This window comes from Brachionichthys hirsutus, chromosome 2 (genome assembly GCF_040956055.1).
Source record: "Brachionichthys hirsutus isolate HB-005 chromosome 2, CSIRO-AGI_Bhir_v1, whole genome shotgun sequence".
Taxonomy (NCBI): Eukaryota; Metazoa; Chordata; class Actinopteri; order Lophiiformes; family Brachionichthyidae; genus Brachionichthys; species Brachionichthys hirsutus.
The window spans coordinates 4,502,120-4,518,467 of record NC_090898.1 but is presented as its reverse complement, the minus strand read 5'-3'; the positions used below and the strand labels follow the sequence as shown (position 1 = coordinate 4,518,467).

Below are 16,348 nucleotides of genomic sequence, written 5' to 3'. Positions count from 1 at the left end.
CGTCTACAGGCGCTTCATCACGGCCTTGCAGGTCACGGGCGGTTGATTACGGGTCAGGGACACCCCAGACACGTCGCCAGACACAGCCACTCATACGCACATTTTTTTAGTTTGCACAACCGACATGAATGTTTATGTACACAGTCATTGGGGACATCTATCAGATTTAATTTGTATCGGATCCAGACATTACATTTTAACTTTGAAAAGCTCATTTACGGATTCAAAAATCCGTTAAAAAATACACATCAACTCTGATTCACTTTTTCTTTTCATGGTTGGTGTATAAAGAACAAGTTAGAACCTCTTGATGACGATCCAGATCACCATGGGGACGGTGTAAATCCAATTAGGAGGGGAATGAGCTGCTCATAAAGCTATTGTGTGTGGGCGGGAACCAGTGGAGTCAGAACTCAGAACATGTTGCAGCAAGTCGTGCGTCTGAGTTTCTTCACACTGAGGCTGCGTGGGGTTCCCCTCATCGCGGTACTATCGGTGGACGAGGCTTATTTAGATATAAATGTTTTTGCTGTGAAGGGGAGACTGGGCTCAACGTTGTGGATTCCTCCATTACTTTACATGTTATTACGCGCTGCCGGAGTGACCGTACCTGCAAACACAACGTCACCTGAGAGCAGCAGACAGGGTCACACCGGAAGCACCTTCAGAATAAAGGCATGCTTCCAGACGTCATTGTCAAATGTCAAAAGATTAAAAGAAATAGTATTACAACAATCTAATTAAAGTCTGCTGAATACATTTGGCTGTTGAAGCTCCTTTCGCTTCACTGCCATTGTGTTCTCCTCCACTTAGGTGCGGGTCTAAATAAATTAAAACACACATCCATCCATTTTCTTGTAGACAAGCGAAATAAAACAAAACCATTTTTATAATTTTTTTTCTATTTTTATTTCACGTCAGCTCAATCTGTTTTACCAGTTTTTGCGAACAACAGGCTGCTTGTTCCTCCTCCCACGCAGTCCTTGTGTTTGAACACGTACCGGAAGTCAGGTGCGCATCGCGTCACCTCGTTTTGAGTCCGGGTGTTTGTTTTTTTGCTTTCACCTTCTGCTCAAAGTGATAGTCGTCGTGCGGGAAGAAGTTTCATCGAGCTTCGTCTTTTCCTCTGCAATAATGGAGGCTCGGGCGCATTTCCACCGCGAGGAAATCAACAGCACGGTGTGGGAAGTCCCGGAGAAATACTCGCGGCTCAAGCAGATCGGTACCGGGGCGTACGGCTCGGTGTGGTGAGTCGACTTCTCGCAGCGCGTCCACGTCCACGCAGGTTGGCACTCGGGCCGTGTCGGAACGTTATTGAGCCTGAGCTCGGCTCTCTTTCTGGCTGCCGGTGGAGGAGCTGGTTTCTGTCACGGACCCGCGTCGACGCCTTTATAACACATCCCGGCGGCGTGCGTGTTTGTGTGTTACCGCGTAATAACAAGTGCGTGGAATGCGTTCATCTCGGCGCGCACACAGAGGAGATGGAGCTGTCAGCGTTACAGATGGCCCCTTTAAACTCTGCACACAGTATATTGGGTTAATTATTGTGTGTGTGTGTGTGTGTGTGTGTGTGTGTGTATTTATATTGTATTGTAACGTCAGTGCGAACCACGAATCAGGAGAGGAGGATTCTTTACCAGGCTTTATTCCAGCGCTGCACAGAACAATTTAACAGGGTCACTGTTTCGGCTGAAACCCACGCCAACTCTCACTCATGGACCGCTCTCCGCTCTAACTAACTCTCTCTCTTTTCCGTGCGCACATAACAAAATCCCTTAAAGGGACAGCGCAACAATAACACCACCCATAGCCCCCTAGGGATCATTACACTGCCCCCCCAACAATAAGTTCCTCGTCCTCGAGGGAACAACGAAGTCTCTGAAACGGGGGGGTAGTCTCCTTCCCCGCCTTGGCCTCCCGGGATTCTGAGGGACAACAGGAACTGCCGGGGAAGGAGAGTAAACACTGGGCAAGGAGGACGACTGCTGTGGAGAGTTCACCTGCTCCGGGGGTTGGGGAGGATGAGGCCGCTCCCTTCGCTCTGCGAAGGGGGGAAGCGCTGGACCCATGTAAGGGGCTAACCTGTCTCTGTGGATGACCACCCTCCTGCCCCTAGGTGGCCGCTGCACCCGGTAAACCACCTCCCCCACTCGCTCCAGCACACAACAGGGCCCCACCCAGCTACTGTCCAGTTTAGGACAGCGTCCTTTCTTCCTTCTTGGGCTGTACACCCACACCAGCTCTCCAGCGAGGAAGTGCCTCCCTTTAGTGGTGGCGTCGTAGTTTCTTTTCTGGCGGAGCCCAGCCTTTGCCAGTTGGTCCCGCGCGAAGGCATGTGCAGACTCCATCCGGTCCTGCAGTTTCCGGGTGTAGTTCGGACCCGGTGGTGCCTCCGGCGCGTCAGGGGGCTTCCCGAAAGCCAGCTCAGCAGGGGTCCTCAGCCCTCTCCCCAGCATGAGCAGGGCAGGCGTGCACATGGTGGAGTCCTGGACCGCAGACCTGTAGGCCATGAGGACGAGGGGAAGATGGGTGTCCCAGTCCCGCTGATGCTCGGCTGTGAGGATGGCTAACTGCTGGGCCAGAGTCCGATTAAACCGCTCCACCAGGCCATCGCTCTGGGGGTGGAGCGGGGTGGTGCGGGTCTTTTGGATGCCAAGGCGCTCGCACATGGCAGCAAACACCTTGGACTCAAAGTTCCGCCCATGGTCGCTGTGAAGGGTCGCCGGTGTTCCAATCCGGCTGAACATCCCCTCCACCAGCGTGTCAGCCACTGTCACCGCCTCCTGATCTGGAATCGCATATGCCTCGGGCCACTTGGTGAAGTAATCCATGGCCGCGAGGACATAGCGATTTCCTTTCTCTGAGCGGGGGAATGGGCCCATCACATCCACAGTCACTCTCTCCATCGGTGCTCCTGCTGGTTGTTGCTGCAGCTGAGCACGAGACTGGTCCGGGGGGCCTTTGTGGGAAGAGCAGGAGTCACAGCTGCGGCAGAAGTCTTCCACATCTCGGCGTTGCTGGCCCCAGTAGTAGCCCTGGCGTGCACGCCGCAGGGTCTTGGAGATGCCGAAATGACCGGAGCCAGTGCCGCCATGACAGGCCTCCAGCACAGCTGACCTCAACGACCTGGGCACCACGATCTGCCACATTACCTCCCCTGTAGCAGGCGCCTTCCAGGCCCGTTGCAGCACGCCTTCGCTTAGCCGCAGAGCATCAAACTTGGCCCACAGACCTTTGGTGAAGATGGAGAGCCCAGTGATCTCATCTGCATGGGGCCGCTGCTCCCTCTCCAACCACTGCAGGACCGGTAGCAGGTCGCCGTCTCGTTCCTGCTCCACTCTCCACGCCGCCAGATCCACGACCTGCAGCATCCCGCAAGAGAGCTGTGCAGCATTATCTGTGTCTGCGAGCTCCCTCTCCCTCTCCTCCCGCTTGTCACAGTAGCGGCAGCCGGTGGCAGCACATGGGCGGCGAGACAGCGCATCTGCGTTGCCATGGCATGAACCTGCTCTGTGCACCACAGTGAAATTGAAGGCCTGGAGCTCCTCAAGCCACCGAGCCACCTGCCCCTCTGGCTCCCTAAAAGTCATCAGCCACTGAAGGGCCGCATGGTCAGTCCTAATGACAAACGGCGTGCCACACAGATAGTACTTGAAGTGCTTTATCGCCGTCACCACTGCCAGGAGCTCGCGTCTTGTCACGCAGTAGCGCCGTTCTGACTTATTTAGGACCCGGCTGAAGTACGCCACCACCCTCTCTCCGCCAGGCCCAACCTGCGACAGCACAGCCCCCAGCCCCACATTACTGGCGTCTGTGTCCAGAACAAAAGGTAAGGCAGGGTCCGGTGGTGCGAGGACTGGCGACTCCACCAGTGACCGGCGAAGAGCGTTGAACACCTCCTGACAGTCCTGGGTCCAGCTGAAGTCACAGTCCTTCTGCAGCAGGCGGAACAGCGGCGCAGCTATGCAGGAGAACCCCCTCACAAATCTCCTGTAATAGGAGGCCAACCCGAGGAAGCTCTTGAGTTGGGTCTGATCTGCCGGGGTGGGCCAGTTCTTAATGGAGTGGACTTTCTCCTCCAGAGTGCTAATGCCCTCACCACCCAGCTTGTGGCCCAGGAACTCCACCTCCCTCCTCATGAAGTGACACTTGTCTGGGTGTAGCTTGAGGCCTGCTGCAGCCACTCTCCCTAGCACCTGCTTCAGGGACTGCAGAGCAGCATCAAACAAGGCCCCGTGCACCAAGAGGTCATCCAGGTAGACCAGGCACTGTTGTCGTGGAACCCCAGACAGCACAGAGTCCATAAGACGCTCAAATGTGGCCGGTGCGTTACACAGACCAAAGCTCAGGACCCGGAACTGCCACAGCCCTCTGGTGGTGTAAAATGCTGTCTTGGGCTTGGACTCTGGGGACAGCGGGACCTGCCAGTATCCACTTCGCAGGTCCAGGGAGGAGAACCAGGAGGACCCCGCCACCAAGTCAAGAGACTCATCGATTCTGGGGAGGGGGTAAGAGTCCTTTATGGTGACTTTATTCAGTGGCCTATAGTCCACACAGAAGCGCATCTTTGAACTATCCCTCTTCTGACACCAGTGTAACGTCAGTGCGAACCACGAATCAGGAGAGGAGGATTCTTTACCAGGCTTTATTCCAGCGCTGCACAGCACAATTTAACAGGGTCACTGTTTCGGCCGAAACCCACGCCAACTCTCACTCACGGACCGCTCTCCGCTCTAACTAACTCTCTCTCTTTTCCGTGCGCACATAACAAAATCCCTTAAAGGGACAGCGCAACAATAACACCACCCATAGCCCCCTAGGGATCATTACACTATGTTGCATCACACATGAAATGAAATGAATTTGATGTGCTGCATGAGCTTTTCAGCCATTAAAGCCACACGGTAAATATAATTCTCGCCACTTACATGTTGTTCCTGTTGTGTTATTCCCGATTGGTTTGGGCTAATACAGGAGCTGGATACATCCACCATCACTCAGCGTAGAGCAAACCAAAGCTGCATGTGTCAAGGTCTACTAATCTGGCAATCCATTTTTAAGTTATTTGCGATAATAATTGGGGATGAATTGACTACTGAAGTTTTCATCCCCAAAGATTAATAATAATTATTATGAATTATGATTTATTGTCACATCCAATAATTGAATCCTCATGAAAAACAGGTTCCCAGTAAACCAAAGGAAAAGGGCCCATTGTTGTATTGCACTATTTATAGTAGGTGCATATGACTAAGAGTAAAAAGCTGGCACAATTACAGTTGTCATACGCGTAGGGCTGCTGTCAGATTGTATCGCAATAGTATACTATATAATGCACAAGGAGCTGGATAAACTAGAGTCGTGGTTGTAGGCATAGATTTTAGAAGTAAACGGTCCAAATGTCCCCAGCGGAAACACAATCACTGTTTGAAAAGCTTGCTTTGGCACCAACACATTATTTATGTCGGATTTGTAAAGAGAACTGTTGTATAGCGTTGTCTAAAACCGCTCATTTCTGATCACGTTTTGTAAGTAACGATGTTTAAAGTCCTCGAAAGCCAATTTGCTTTATGATATGAAGCACTGCAGAATTTTAAGACAAAGACATGTACGGTAATATGCATGTCCTTAAATTTGTCTCTGTGAATGTGAAGATGTCAAAAGGATCTAAGTGTTTTAACATCCATCAGAGCAGACTCTGTTGTCAGAGCTGCAGATAATGGTCTTCTAATGATGGTTGCCAGGGTGTTGAGCTTTATCGTGTGGGAGCTGCAGTCTGTTAAAGCCTTAAAAGCATCGCTGGAAGAGAAGAAAATCACAAAGGTGAACAATTATTATGTTTCTATTATTGCACGATGGACGTAGTCGTGACTTCTTTCTCCATTTTTTTGAGTTCACTGTTGCAAATAGAATTTCCCTCTGGGATCAATAGAATTAATCTGATTCTGATAAGCGACAGTTTAGTAACGACTGCTATGCTACATGCTACTACTTGTGGCATGCGCTTGTATTTATTGTAGATGTCCTGTCAGAACTTACTTTAATACTGCATCTGTCATGTTGTCCCCAGGACCATGCATGAGTGGTGTGTGTGTGTGTGTGTGTGTGTAATGTGTGTTGGTGGATGCAGCTCCAAATAGCACATCAAGCCTTTCCTCCTACGGTTTGATGCCCTGCAGATCAGTGCAGACATGCACATTACACGTTCCACGCGTATTCTCTATAAACCATAGAAAGTCCGCCCTCAGTTAGAGACTGAGTCTCTTCAACAGCTCCTGCATCCATGCAGTGTGTGTGAGACGTCATCCTAATCCGTGCGTGTCATTTCCTCCCTGATCTGACTTCAAAAGGGGGAAATCAACGTGTAACTGCGAGGGAAATGCAAACATAAAGTGCAAGCTAATGGCGTGCTATCCCATTATTCACCACAGCTCGGCAATAAAAGAGAAGACTAAAGAGAAAGTGGCCATTAAGAAACTCCACAGGCCCTTCCAGTCAGAGATCTTTGCTAAGAGGGCCTACCGAGAGCTTCGACTACTCAAACACATGAAGCATGAAAATGTGAGTCAATATAACCCAGCAAAACGCTTCCTTACTGTATGTCCCTGAGGCTGTAGTCATAGCATGTCGTTTGGGCTTTTATATTCATCGCCTCGCTCTTTCGTTCCATCCAGGTGATCGGACTTCTCGATGTGTTTACGCCTGCCACAGGCCTCGATGAAATGCAGGACTTGTGAGTAATTTTGTCATTTTCAGAAAGCCTACATGTAGAGACAGGCAATGCCTCCGGAGATTTGCAGTATCCTATTTATCTGGGAAAAAGGTCTACAGAACTGTAGGAATAAACAACGGCTCAGTCTCCAGCGTGCCGAGAAAAGTTCTTTTTTCCTCTCCTCAGTCTGCCAGGTTACTGTGTTTGACGTGTCTGTTACCATGTTGTCCTTTCAATGCTTTCGAGACCAGGATCTGGAAAGTCACTAACTTTTCGGGAAAAGGTATTGATGATAGATCAATGTCATACACTCTATGGCTAAAATTACCTATTTAAGATGAATACATTAAGCTGCAACAGCAACGTAGGAAGATCCTGTAAAGAGGATTCATTTAGGAAAGGCGGTAAAATAAAATAAAAAAGAACACAACAAGATAAGATTATTATTGAAAAAAATGAAAAGGCATCCATCACGGCATCTTAACCGGGTGTAGAAAAGGAGAGTTAATCTTGTGCTAGTTCTGGTCTTGACTGAGCAGCAATAAAGTGTGTTTGAATGTTCAGTCGAGGTAATCATGTCCAGCTCTTTGCTTTCACGGTCTCTCTCGCCCTTTCTTCTCAGCTACTTGGTCATGCCTTACATGTTTACCGACCTGTCAAAGGTGAAAGGTCATCTCACGGAAGATAAAGTCCAATTTCTTGTCTACCAGATGCTGTGTGGACTCAGGGTGAGCTGGGGACATTTATCATGAGCCATTATGACAACAGGAAATGTAATGATTACCGGTAAATAAAGCCGCAATAAGTTAACTATAAAACTGTTTAAGCTGAAAGGCCAAACACGTTGCAAATAAACTAATAGTAACTTCACTTTATTCATGCATTTTAGACGTGTGCTGACTGCTTTGTCTCTCTCCCCCTGCAGTACATTCATAAGGCTGGAATCATCCACAGGGTGAGTGCGAGCCCAAAGACACCGGGCAGAGCGTGTGAATAAAATAGTTTGATTAGGACATTATTATTGAGGAGTGAGAATGTGTGCCGCGATGTGAACGGCAGGTTATGGCAGACGTGTGAATCGTCCCATACGACTGGGAGACTTCATTTCATCTGTCATTGTGACAGTCAGAGAAAACTCTGCCCCAACAGGTAGTATGAGTCGCTTCTGGGATATCCTGCACGTTGAGAGTTGTTAGGTCACACCCACCACCACGGGCGCCAAGGTGTGTGTGTGTGCGTGTGTGTTTTGTTAGCTACCGGTAGTTAAACAGTAATGTCGCATTTTTTTCTCAGGGTTATTAAATTATTGGGAACCAAAAACCATTTACAAGACTGTGTAAAAGCGAGGTGTGAAGAAATGTTGCAAAGTTAGAATACGCTAATACCTCGACATACGAGCGTTCCGAGCTACGAGCAAACCCGCATCCAGATGCTGATGCTAGATGGCCGGTCGCTGCGAGCGCACTTCACTCCTTCAGTGATCTTCACTGTGATTGTGAATATTCTTTATAATAGGTGACGGGTCCAAAGAAAGCGATCGGTAAGAATAGTAGTGAGAAGAAAAAAACTCATGATGACGATGGAGACGAAGCATGAAATTATTGATCACCATGATCGTGGTGTCCGTGTAAGTGATTTGGCACGTCAGTACGAGCGGAGTGCATCGACGGTATGTACAATCCTCAAACAGAAGGATGCTATCAGGGACACGAAGCTAAAGTGCAATTACAGTATAAAGTGTCTACATACAAGCCGACTCCCCCCCCCCCCCCCTTTCTCTCTCCCTCCCTCTTGTCAGAAATCTGTTTTATGTGGTCTATTTAGTCTATTTTTCACCCACATCATTTCCTTGACTTAACTTATAAAAGTCTTTTCTTGCTAAAGAATACAGATTAGAAATAAACACAAATAGCGCAGGCAATGCTGATGACTGTCTGCTTGTTTTAGATCAGCTGACTGGATGTTTGTGAAAGTTGTATAAAACACTTGCACATGCACACCATTCAGTTCCCGGTATAAGTGTTACCCTGCTGTTACTCTCTTATTTCCCAAAGCAGCGAAGGTGTTATCAACACTCACCAGCAGCTACACTATACTTATCACGCATTACAACCCAGTATTTTACTAAAGGACTGCAGAAGTGCAGCGAGTGGCGAGGTTACCGACGAGTCCCTGTTCAAAATCATCCACATTTGCTCTGAAGCAGCAGAGCCACGTTATTTATGAGCACAGCGGCGAGGAGCTCTGCGCCTCGTTGTTTTGTGCAGCAAAGTACAAACGATCCACTTTGCTGCAAATCAGCAGCATCATCAGCTCAGCTTGTTTTCTCTTACAGGATCTAAAGCCTGGAAACTTGGCTGTCAACCAGGACTGTGAACTGAAGGTTTGTACTTGCAAGAAGTACAAAACATTGTAAAACTTAACCCTTGACGGTTAAGCAACTGGGCTTCTGTTTAGCGTTCTAACTGTGTGGCGTAGAGTTTCTGATATTTTATTGATGCCCATTGTGACTCACATGGGCATCATGTGAGTCGCATTAATTGCCTGACAGCGAATCAAGTGGAAATAATGCTAACATGTGACACGATGCCGCTTTAGAAGAAGGAGCCACTTGTGTTTCAACAACTAGAAGTCTAGTTGCTTCCGAAGGATTTCCACGATCCAAATCAATGACAGTCTACTCGACGCCATCACATTGGGAATCTTCAAAAATTGCAACGTAGCAGCAGAAACCAGTCGGATTGAACTGGTCAAAAAAAAAAAAAAGCCAGTATACTGTATATGTGCAATGAAATTAGCAATGTAAAAGAAAGAAAAGAAAATGTTCCTACATTTTAAAAAGCTCATCAAACAATGAATTATCTTCAGTGTTTTTCCGTATTGCGATTGGGTTTCCTTGTTTCTGATGCAGATCTTGGACTTCGGGCTGGCTCGCAGCACTGATGCTGAGATGACTGGCTACGTGGTGACCCGTTGGTACCGGGCCCCTGAGGTCATTCTGAACTGGATGCACTACACCCAGACTGGCAAGACAATCACAGCTTGTTGCATAATCTTACCTCCATGCTGTTGTCTCAGGAGAAGGTTGGCCTGGCCTTTAACTGCTTGTTGTGTGGGAACAGCAACTCTGCCTGCAGGGATGCATTAACTTATATGGCAGTTGGCTCGGCATATTTTATATGAATATGTTGTCAGCGCACAGCATTTGAAGTAGCCCAGATCATAATAAATGGATGATATTTGTATTTATTTTTTCATTATTCTGCATTTGGCACAGACTCAATAACAGAGCTGTCAATGTAATAAACTGACCCGACCCAGGCTTATGATTTTGTAGGACATTTGTTGTTTCCTTTTTCATTTGTCAGTAGCATCTACAGAATGAACTCCTTTAGACCCTTCACAGAGCTCTAGTTTATTGAATAAGAACTCTGCTTTGGCTTGTGAAAGCCCTTTTCCACATTCCTCCTGCATTGAGCGAAGCCTAAAATTATCCATGTGACGTGTTGTGCTTGGGTTCTAACTGATGCCTTCAATATTCCAGTGGACATCTGGTCTGTGGGCTGTATCATGGCAGAAATGGTCAACGGAAAGACGCTCTTCAAAGGGAAAGACTGTATCCTCTTGCCTGCTTCACCCCTTCACTTGTTCGTTGTACAATCTGCATCATAACATGTTTTCCCTTTCTTTATTGCTGTTGAGATAAGAAGCAAAGTAACAATAAAACGACTTGATGCTAGTGCTTATAAAATAAATTACCGCGCATACAGCCCTGCATGCTGAACCTACAGGATGTCCCATGTTTTAAAAATCCTTGATGCAACCCACTGACTAACAGACATGGACCAGCTGACTCAGATTATGAAGGTGACTGGAGTGCCTGGACCAGAGTTCATAAAGAAGCTGGACAGTCAAGAGTGTGTGTGTGTGTGTGTGTGTGTGTGTGTGTGTGTGTGTGTGTGTGTGTGTGTGTGTGTGTGTGTGTGTGTGTGTGTGTGTGTGTGTGTGTGTGTGTGTGTGTGTGTGTGTGTGTGTGTGTGTGTGTGTGTGTGTGTGTGTGTGTGTGTGTGTTAGGGCTTGGGTTACACACGTATTCAAATATGCATAGACACACAATATATAAATAACAGACACACACACAAACAGTTATATTTTTCTTTGAAATTTTACCAACTTTAAAGCTCTTTTCATCCATTGATTTATTCATCTTATCAGGGTTTAGGTCACACCCAGAAAGGAGACTGAAAGCAGGGTGTTTCAGAGCTCCTCTCTAAGGCATCCCGCCCCAGAGATCTGTACTGGCTTCAGTGACTTCTAGTTAGTTAATGAACTAAATATATGCCAAGGATGCAGTATTTTTTTCTAAGCTTGAAAAGGCCCCAATTTCCTAATATGATCTAGATTCTAGAAGACAGTAAATTAAATCCTTCTCTGAAATCCATGAGATTATCAACAAGGCAAAAGGCCTATTATTTACCCTCAAAAGTTAGCATGTACAGTAAATTACACCCAACATTAACATACTGCAGTAACCGCTTTTATGTTTTAATTATTTGTTTATTACCAAATATTCTCATACATTTCATACCCTCTAAGTTGACCTATCTACAGCGTATATACATTTACATATACATTCTCATGTGCATATATGCACATATATTTGCATCTATGCATATGGATGGAATCAATAATAGTTAAATCAAATAGACTATATTAACATAAATATAAAGATATACTCCGTAATTTATCCACACAACTAAATTCATACTTATATGCTTTATTATATTTATGTCTATTTCAGTTATTTAAATAATAATTATGGTTGCAGAACTACATATATATTCACTATACTTTTTTATACAGTGTGTAATAACACAGCCTTATTATTAACATTACTCCCTTTATTATTTCTTCATTCATGTTACCTTTCAGTGTACGTATTCACAATTGATTGATTCCTTTGTTAAACATGAAGTATTCTGTATTCTGATTGTTTTTTCATGAGTTTTCATTTTGTAAACATACAAACCTTGTCCTGGGGGTGACAGAGGGTTAATGGAAAATCAGGTTATCTGAAGACAAAAATAATCTTAGAGAAATCACTTTCATCTTTACCTGCTGATTCATATTTTGTTTTGCAACCCACAGACAAGAGGTGACGCATTCATTCATTTCTTATTATTACAATATAATAATGAATAGAATGGCATGTACAGTACTTTTAGTTCTTGATTCATTCTTGCTTGCAGTATTGTGATGTGTTTTTTCTTTGTGTACCGTAACAAACTGATGTGCCTCAGGAGATTTATGAGAGTAATATACATTCCATTTTTCATTTTGAAAGGATTTTCACTGTTGCTCCTCCAGGGTTATTGTTGGCTTTATTCTAAGCCTTTATTACGGCATGTGCCTGGAATAGAGCGCTGGTTATTCAGTTCACATGTAGAATTAAGTTTGACCAAATTCAGCACACGATCAACTCAAACCTTTTGCTGAGAAGAATCAGTGTTGTCTATGGTCCTTTTGGTTAGAGCATAATAAATACTTTACTCTTAATTTACAGATAAACTAAAATCTAACAATTAACGAATCTTAAATTATGGAGTCATTCTCCTCTATGTAAAGAGATAAAAATGTTAAACATTGCATGTCCTCTATAACTGCAAATGGAATTCGCTATCGCTTTGCTTAGCAATGAAATCTTGTCAAATGTTGTTTTTTGTGTTTAATGTTAGTTGTTGTTTTTCTTTCTGTAACAAAAGGCCAGGAATTATGTGAAGGACCTTCCTCACTATTCCAGAAAAGACTTCTCAACGTTGTTCCCCAGACTCAGTGCAACAGGTGAGTTTAGTCAGTCAGTTCTCGACTCGGTTCTCGACCATAATTCGTTCCGTAATACTGTTCAAAAACCGGTCTGTTTGAAAACTGAAAATATATTTCAAATCGGAAATAATGGAAACTAGATTAATCTGTTCCTACTCACCAGGTAAACGCCCATTTACATGCCTTCAGTTATATTAATCTGTAACTAGAGTTGTGCTCAGTTTTCTTAAGAAAAGTCTAAAGCATTTATATCCTCATACTGTACTGCACAGCAAGATACCAGACACGGATGCGATTTTCATATTTGTCAATAATTTCCTTCTTCCTGCTGCCTTTGTTTGCATGACTAAGAGCTCAAAAGAATAAATCCCGAAAAAATAACCACTTACACGAAGCAAAAAAGGTGCACAGTCTTTCTCCTACAGCAAATCTACGCAAACTGAATTTAAAAAAGTGTAACTTTGGTTCAAGCACTTTGATTGATGTCTAAATCTTTCACATGTTTCTGTATCAATCCGCATGTATTTTATTCAGAGTTGCTTGTCTTATTTCTAGTAAAATAGTCAAACATTAATATCTATAAGTTCTGTTCTATACAGTTCTATTACATCTGTGCAGTCTGTTAGAGCTGCTACAAAATAAAAATGCTTTAAATCGCCTGCCAGCTCAATGGCAGACTAACACGTGCTGAATGATGGATGTATATTCGATTGAGAAAAATAACTTGCTGCTGATTCTGAGAGGAGGCATGTTGGGAGAAAGTCATAAAAGGTTGACAGACTGAAATTATAGTGCGAAAACAAACAGAACAACTTTAGAATTTTTATTTTTTTACTAGTTTTTAAATCTTGCACAACCTGCCATGTGTCAGTAATAATGTTTTTTTTTAATGTCTGTCATCAGTTTGATGTTTTTTCATGACTTATGAGTGCTGCCTTTTGCTGTACTTCTGGTAATTTGCAGGCATAGACCTGCTGCAGAAGATACTTGTTCTGGATGGAGACGAGAGGCCCACGGCCGAGCTAGCTCTGGAACACTCATATTTTGACAGCCTAAGGGAGCCAGATGACTTTCCTGAACCTACACCGTACGATGACAGCCATGACAATGCCACGTTATCCCTGGACGAATGGAAACGTAAGTGAAAAGTAAAAAACAAACATTACTGTCTGACATTGTTATCATCAGTTATCTTCTGATTTGTTTTCAGTCATTTTACATATTTCTCAGAACAGTCCTTTATAATATTTAAGGTAATAAATGAAAGTTATCCAGTCAAATCAGGATAGTGATTTGACTGATTTTTCAAATTGCTCAGTGGTACCTTCATTTACTTGAAGTGTTTAAAGTGTTTGATGATTTACTACACAAACTGTGGAAGGACTGTTAATGGGGTCATTAATAATGACTGTTAAAGTTAATGGTTTTCCATTTCAAATATTTTTTAAAGTTGATGACACGCTACCTGCAAAAATACAAATGCTTTTCCCCTCCCCCCTCCCAGGGTTGTGTTTCAGAGAAGTGAAAAGCTTTGTACCATTCCCACGGCGAGACTCCAAACGGAAAAACACTCTGACGATGTCTCCGTGACCCGATGCATGTCTTATGCCCCGACATACACAACAGACAGCCTTGTAAATTTCATCCCTGGATTCACACTCAATTTCTTTTGCCTTGGATGTATTTAGATATTGCATCAGTGTCAAGAGAATGATGACTTAATGACTTTGGTTTTTGGTATGTGCAATTGTAGATTACGCTTATGTATTCGCTCTCAGTGGATTGCCTTGCAAATGGCACAGGGTTTACTGTAAAATGTACTGTAATATCGTTTTCCAATAAACAATAAAACAAAATGTGTGAGAAATTTGTCTTTGCAGCAAATGTTGCTGTCCCTGGTAGACAAGTCCAACTCAAAACACTTTAAAAACTTTTCATTTAAATTATTACAGTCTTAAGGTGAAAATAACATCTTTATATACGTATTGTTAATTATAATGATTGGCAAGAACAAGATCTGTGTTTTAATTAACAGTATTATATGAAGTAGGGTAGATACCATAATATGATGCCTGTATGGGCAAGGTGGTGTAATGGTTAGCGCTATCACCTCGCAGCAAGCTAGTATCGGCTTCGAATCCTATCTGTGCAGTTTGCATGTTTTCACCGTGTCCGTGGGTGTTCTCCGGTTTCCTCCCACTTTCAAAATGAATTGATTACTCCATAGTGTGTGTTTGAGTGACTGCCTGTGTGGTGACACATTCGGGGTGTACCCTGCCTCTGTACTTACTGGCATACAAGCCGACCACTTTTCCAGTGCATGGTATTTTTTTTGAACATACTTGATTGGCATGGCACATTTGGCTGCTGTCTGACAGAGATTTGCTCAGGGGACGTTGGTTGGGTAAAGGTTCTTCTCTCTAAACTTCTAAAGGTTAACCCGTTTGATTGGGGCCCTGAAAACATTTTGCTGCCCATAATAAAGGTCCATGTTTGTGCTCATGTTACACGTGCACTTTAGGTTGCGTATTTAGAATGTAACAACCTGCGCTGAATGAATCACAAACTGTTAAACTGCAGTTAAAACTCCTTTGTGGCTTGCGCGCGAAAATTATGGGGTTGGTGACGTAAGAGGGGAGGGTAAAACTTTCAGCGTCGCTGTCATGAAGGTAAAAGCGGAAGTGTCGTACGTTACGTGCCATCAGAACAAAAGCATACAGCCAGTCATTTTAACTATTTGATTTATTAGATCTAAAGTCTATTTTCAAAGCAGTGCATTTATGAAAAGTTATTTGTTTAAAATTTAAAGTTAATTGTTCCTTTTCTCATTCCCACTGTAAGAAAAAAGGGTTCAAAGGGCTGTACCACTCCAAAATAAATCATTTTAAAACGTTGGAGAGCATTTTACGATATAGGTAAGATCAACATTCCCAGAAAATACAGTATTGTATTAGAACATATCAAAAATGCAATATAACAACAACATAATTCAGAGACAAATTTCACACAATGCTATGCAAAATGCAATTGGATGAAGTTGCAAAAACTCACTACTACGACTGTACTAATCTCAAGTGTGGGATTTGTATTGGATGATACTAATAAAAAACGACGTTTTCCGGGAAAAAGAATGGTGTCATTCACCAAGTCCTAAACGAAATTTAATAATTCTGAGTTGTACTGGTGATTAAACATTAAAACACTATTTACTGGAATAAATATTTTATTTTGGAAAGAAAAGGTATCCGGAAGTCTTATGTTTTTACTTTGCTTCATCCCGGTTTAGCATACAACCTAGAAAATAGCTAGCAGGCTAGCCGTGGGAGGCTAGTATTTATCCTACTCACAAAATTGGGTCGACGATAAGATATATCTCACATTATTATTACACATATGGCAGTTGTGTCATCGTGATGCCTTTGCGACTGACTGTTTACCTCCCAAACAACGAGTTTGTAAGAAGTTAAAGTGTCAGAATTTGGGAAACTATACCGGCTGTAGCAGCAAACTAGCTGGCTAGCGATAGATACTAGCTTCGAGGCTACTGCTGCTGTGTCAATCAGGTGCCATTATAGGTAAGTTTCTAAAACACTGTTTATTTCTTATATAACCACTCGTGACATTTAACGACATAAATTTAGTGACGATTAAACCTGTTTTTTTTGCTTGTCAATGGTTAAAAACAATAATAAGTCATCTAAAGTTGGTACAGCCCATCTGTTCAAGTTAGCAGGCTAGCTGGTTGATCTCTTTACTCATCGCCGTACTTTTAAGTTCAATTACGGGAATGCTGTGCCTTTCTCGTATCAACCC

The 16,348-nt window shown here is 43.9% G+C and overlaps 1 protein-coding gene across 2 annotated transcripts; it reads left to right on the top strand.

Annotated features, from left to right (window-relative positions):
* Positions 1 to 1,089: 1,089 nt before the first annotated feature.
* Positions 1,090 to 14,381, top strand: mapk13 (mitogen-activated protein kinase 13). Of its 2 annotated transcripts, none has more exons than XR_011105756.1 (12): positions 1,090 to 1,247; positions 6,432 to 6,561; positions 6,675 to 6,733; positions 7,335 to 7,440; positions 7,638 to 7,667; positions 9,048 to 9,095; positions 9,624 to 9,796; positions 10,257 to 10,328; positions 10,551 to 10,630; positions 12,475 to 12,553; positions 13,499 to 13,672; positions 14,040 to 14,381. XR_011105756.1 is itself a non-coding variant. In XM_068747204.1 (12 exons), the coding sequence occupies exons 1-12, from the start codon at positions 1,135 to 1,137 to the stop codon at positions 14,123 to 14,125; spliced, it is 1,092 nt and encodes a 363-aa protein (XP_068603305.1). In that variant the 5' UTR covers positions 1,090 to 1,134; the 3' UTR covers positions 14,126 to 14,381. The 2 variants fall into 2 exon arrangements, 1 of the variants encoding a protein (XP_068603305.1); XM_068747204.1 differs by having other exon boundaries at positions 9,624 to 9,738.
* The last annotated feature ends 1,967 nt before the right edge of the window (positions 14,382 to 16,348 follow it).

Coding starts and splice junctions, on each gene's coding strand:
- mapk13 (XM_068747204.1), top strand. CDS start 1,135: ATGGAGGCTCGGGCGCATTTCCACCGCGAGGAAATCAACAGCACGGTG. Junction 6,562..6,674: donor AACACATGAAGCATGAAAAT/GTGAGTCAATAT, acceptor CGTTCCATCCAG/GTGATCGGACTTCTCGATGT. Junction 13,673..14,039: donor ATCCCTGGACGAATGGAAAC/GTAAGTGAAAAG, acceptor CCCCCCTCCCAG/GGTTGTGTTTCAGAGAAGTG.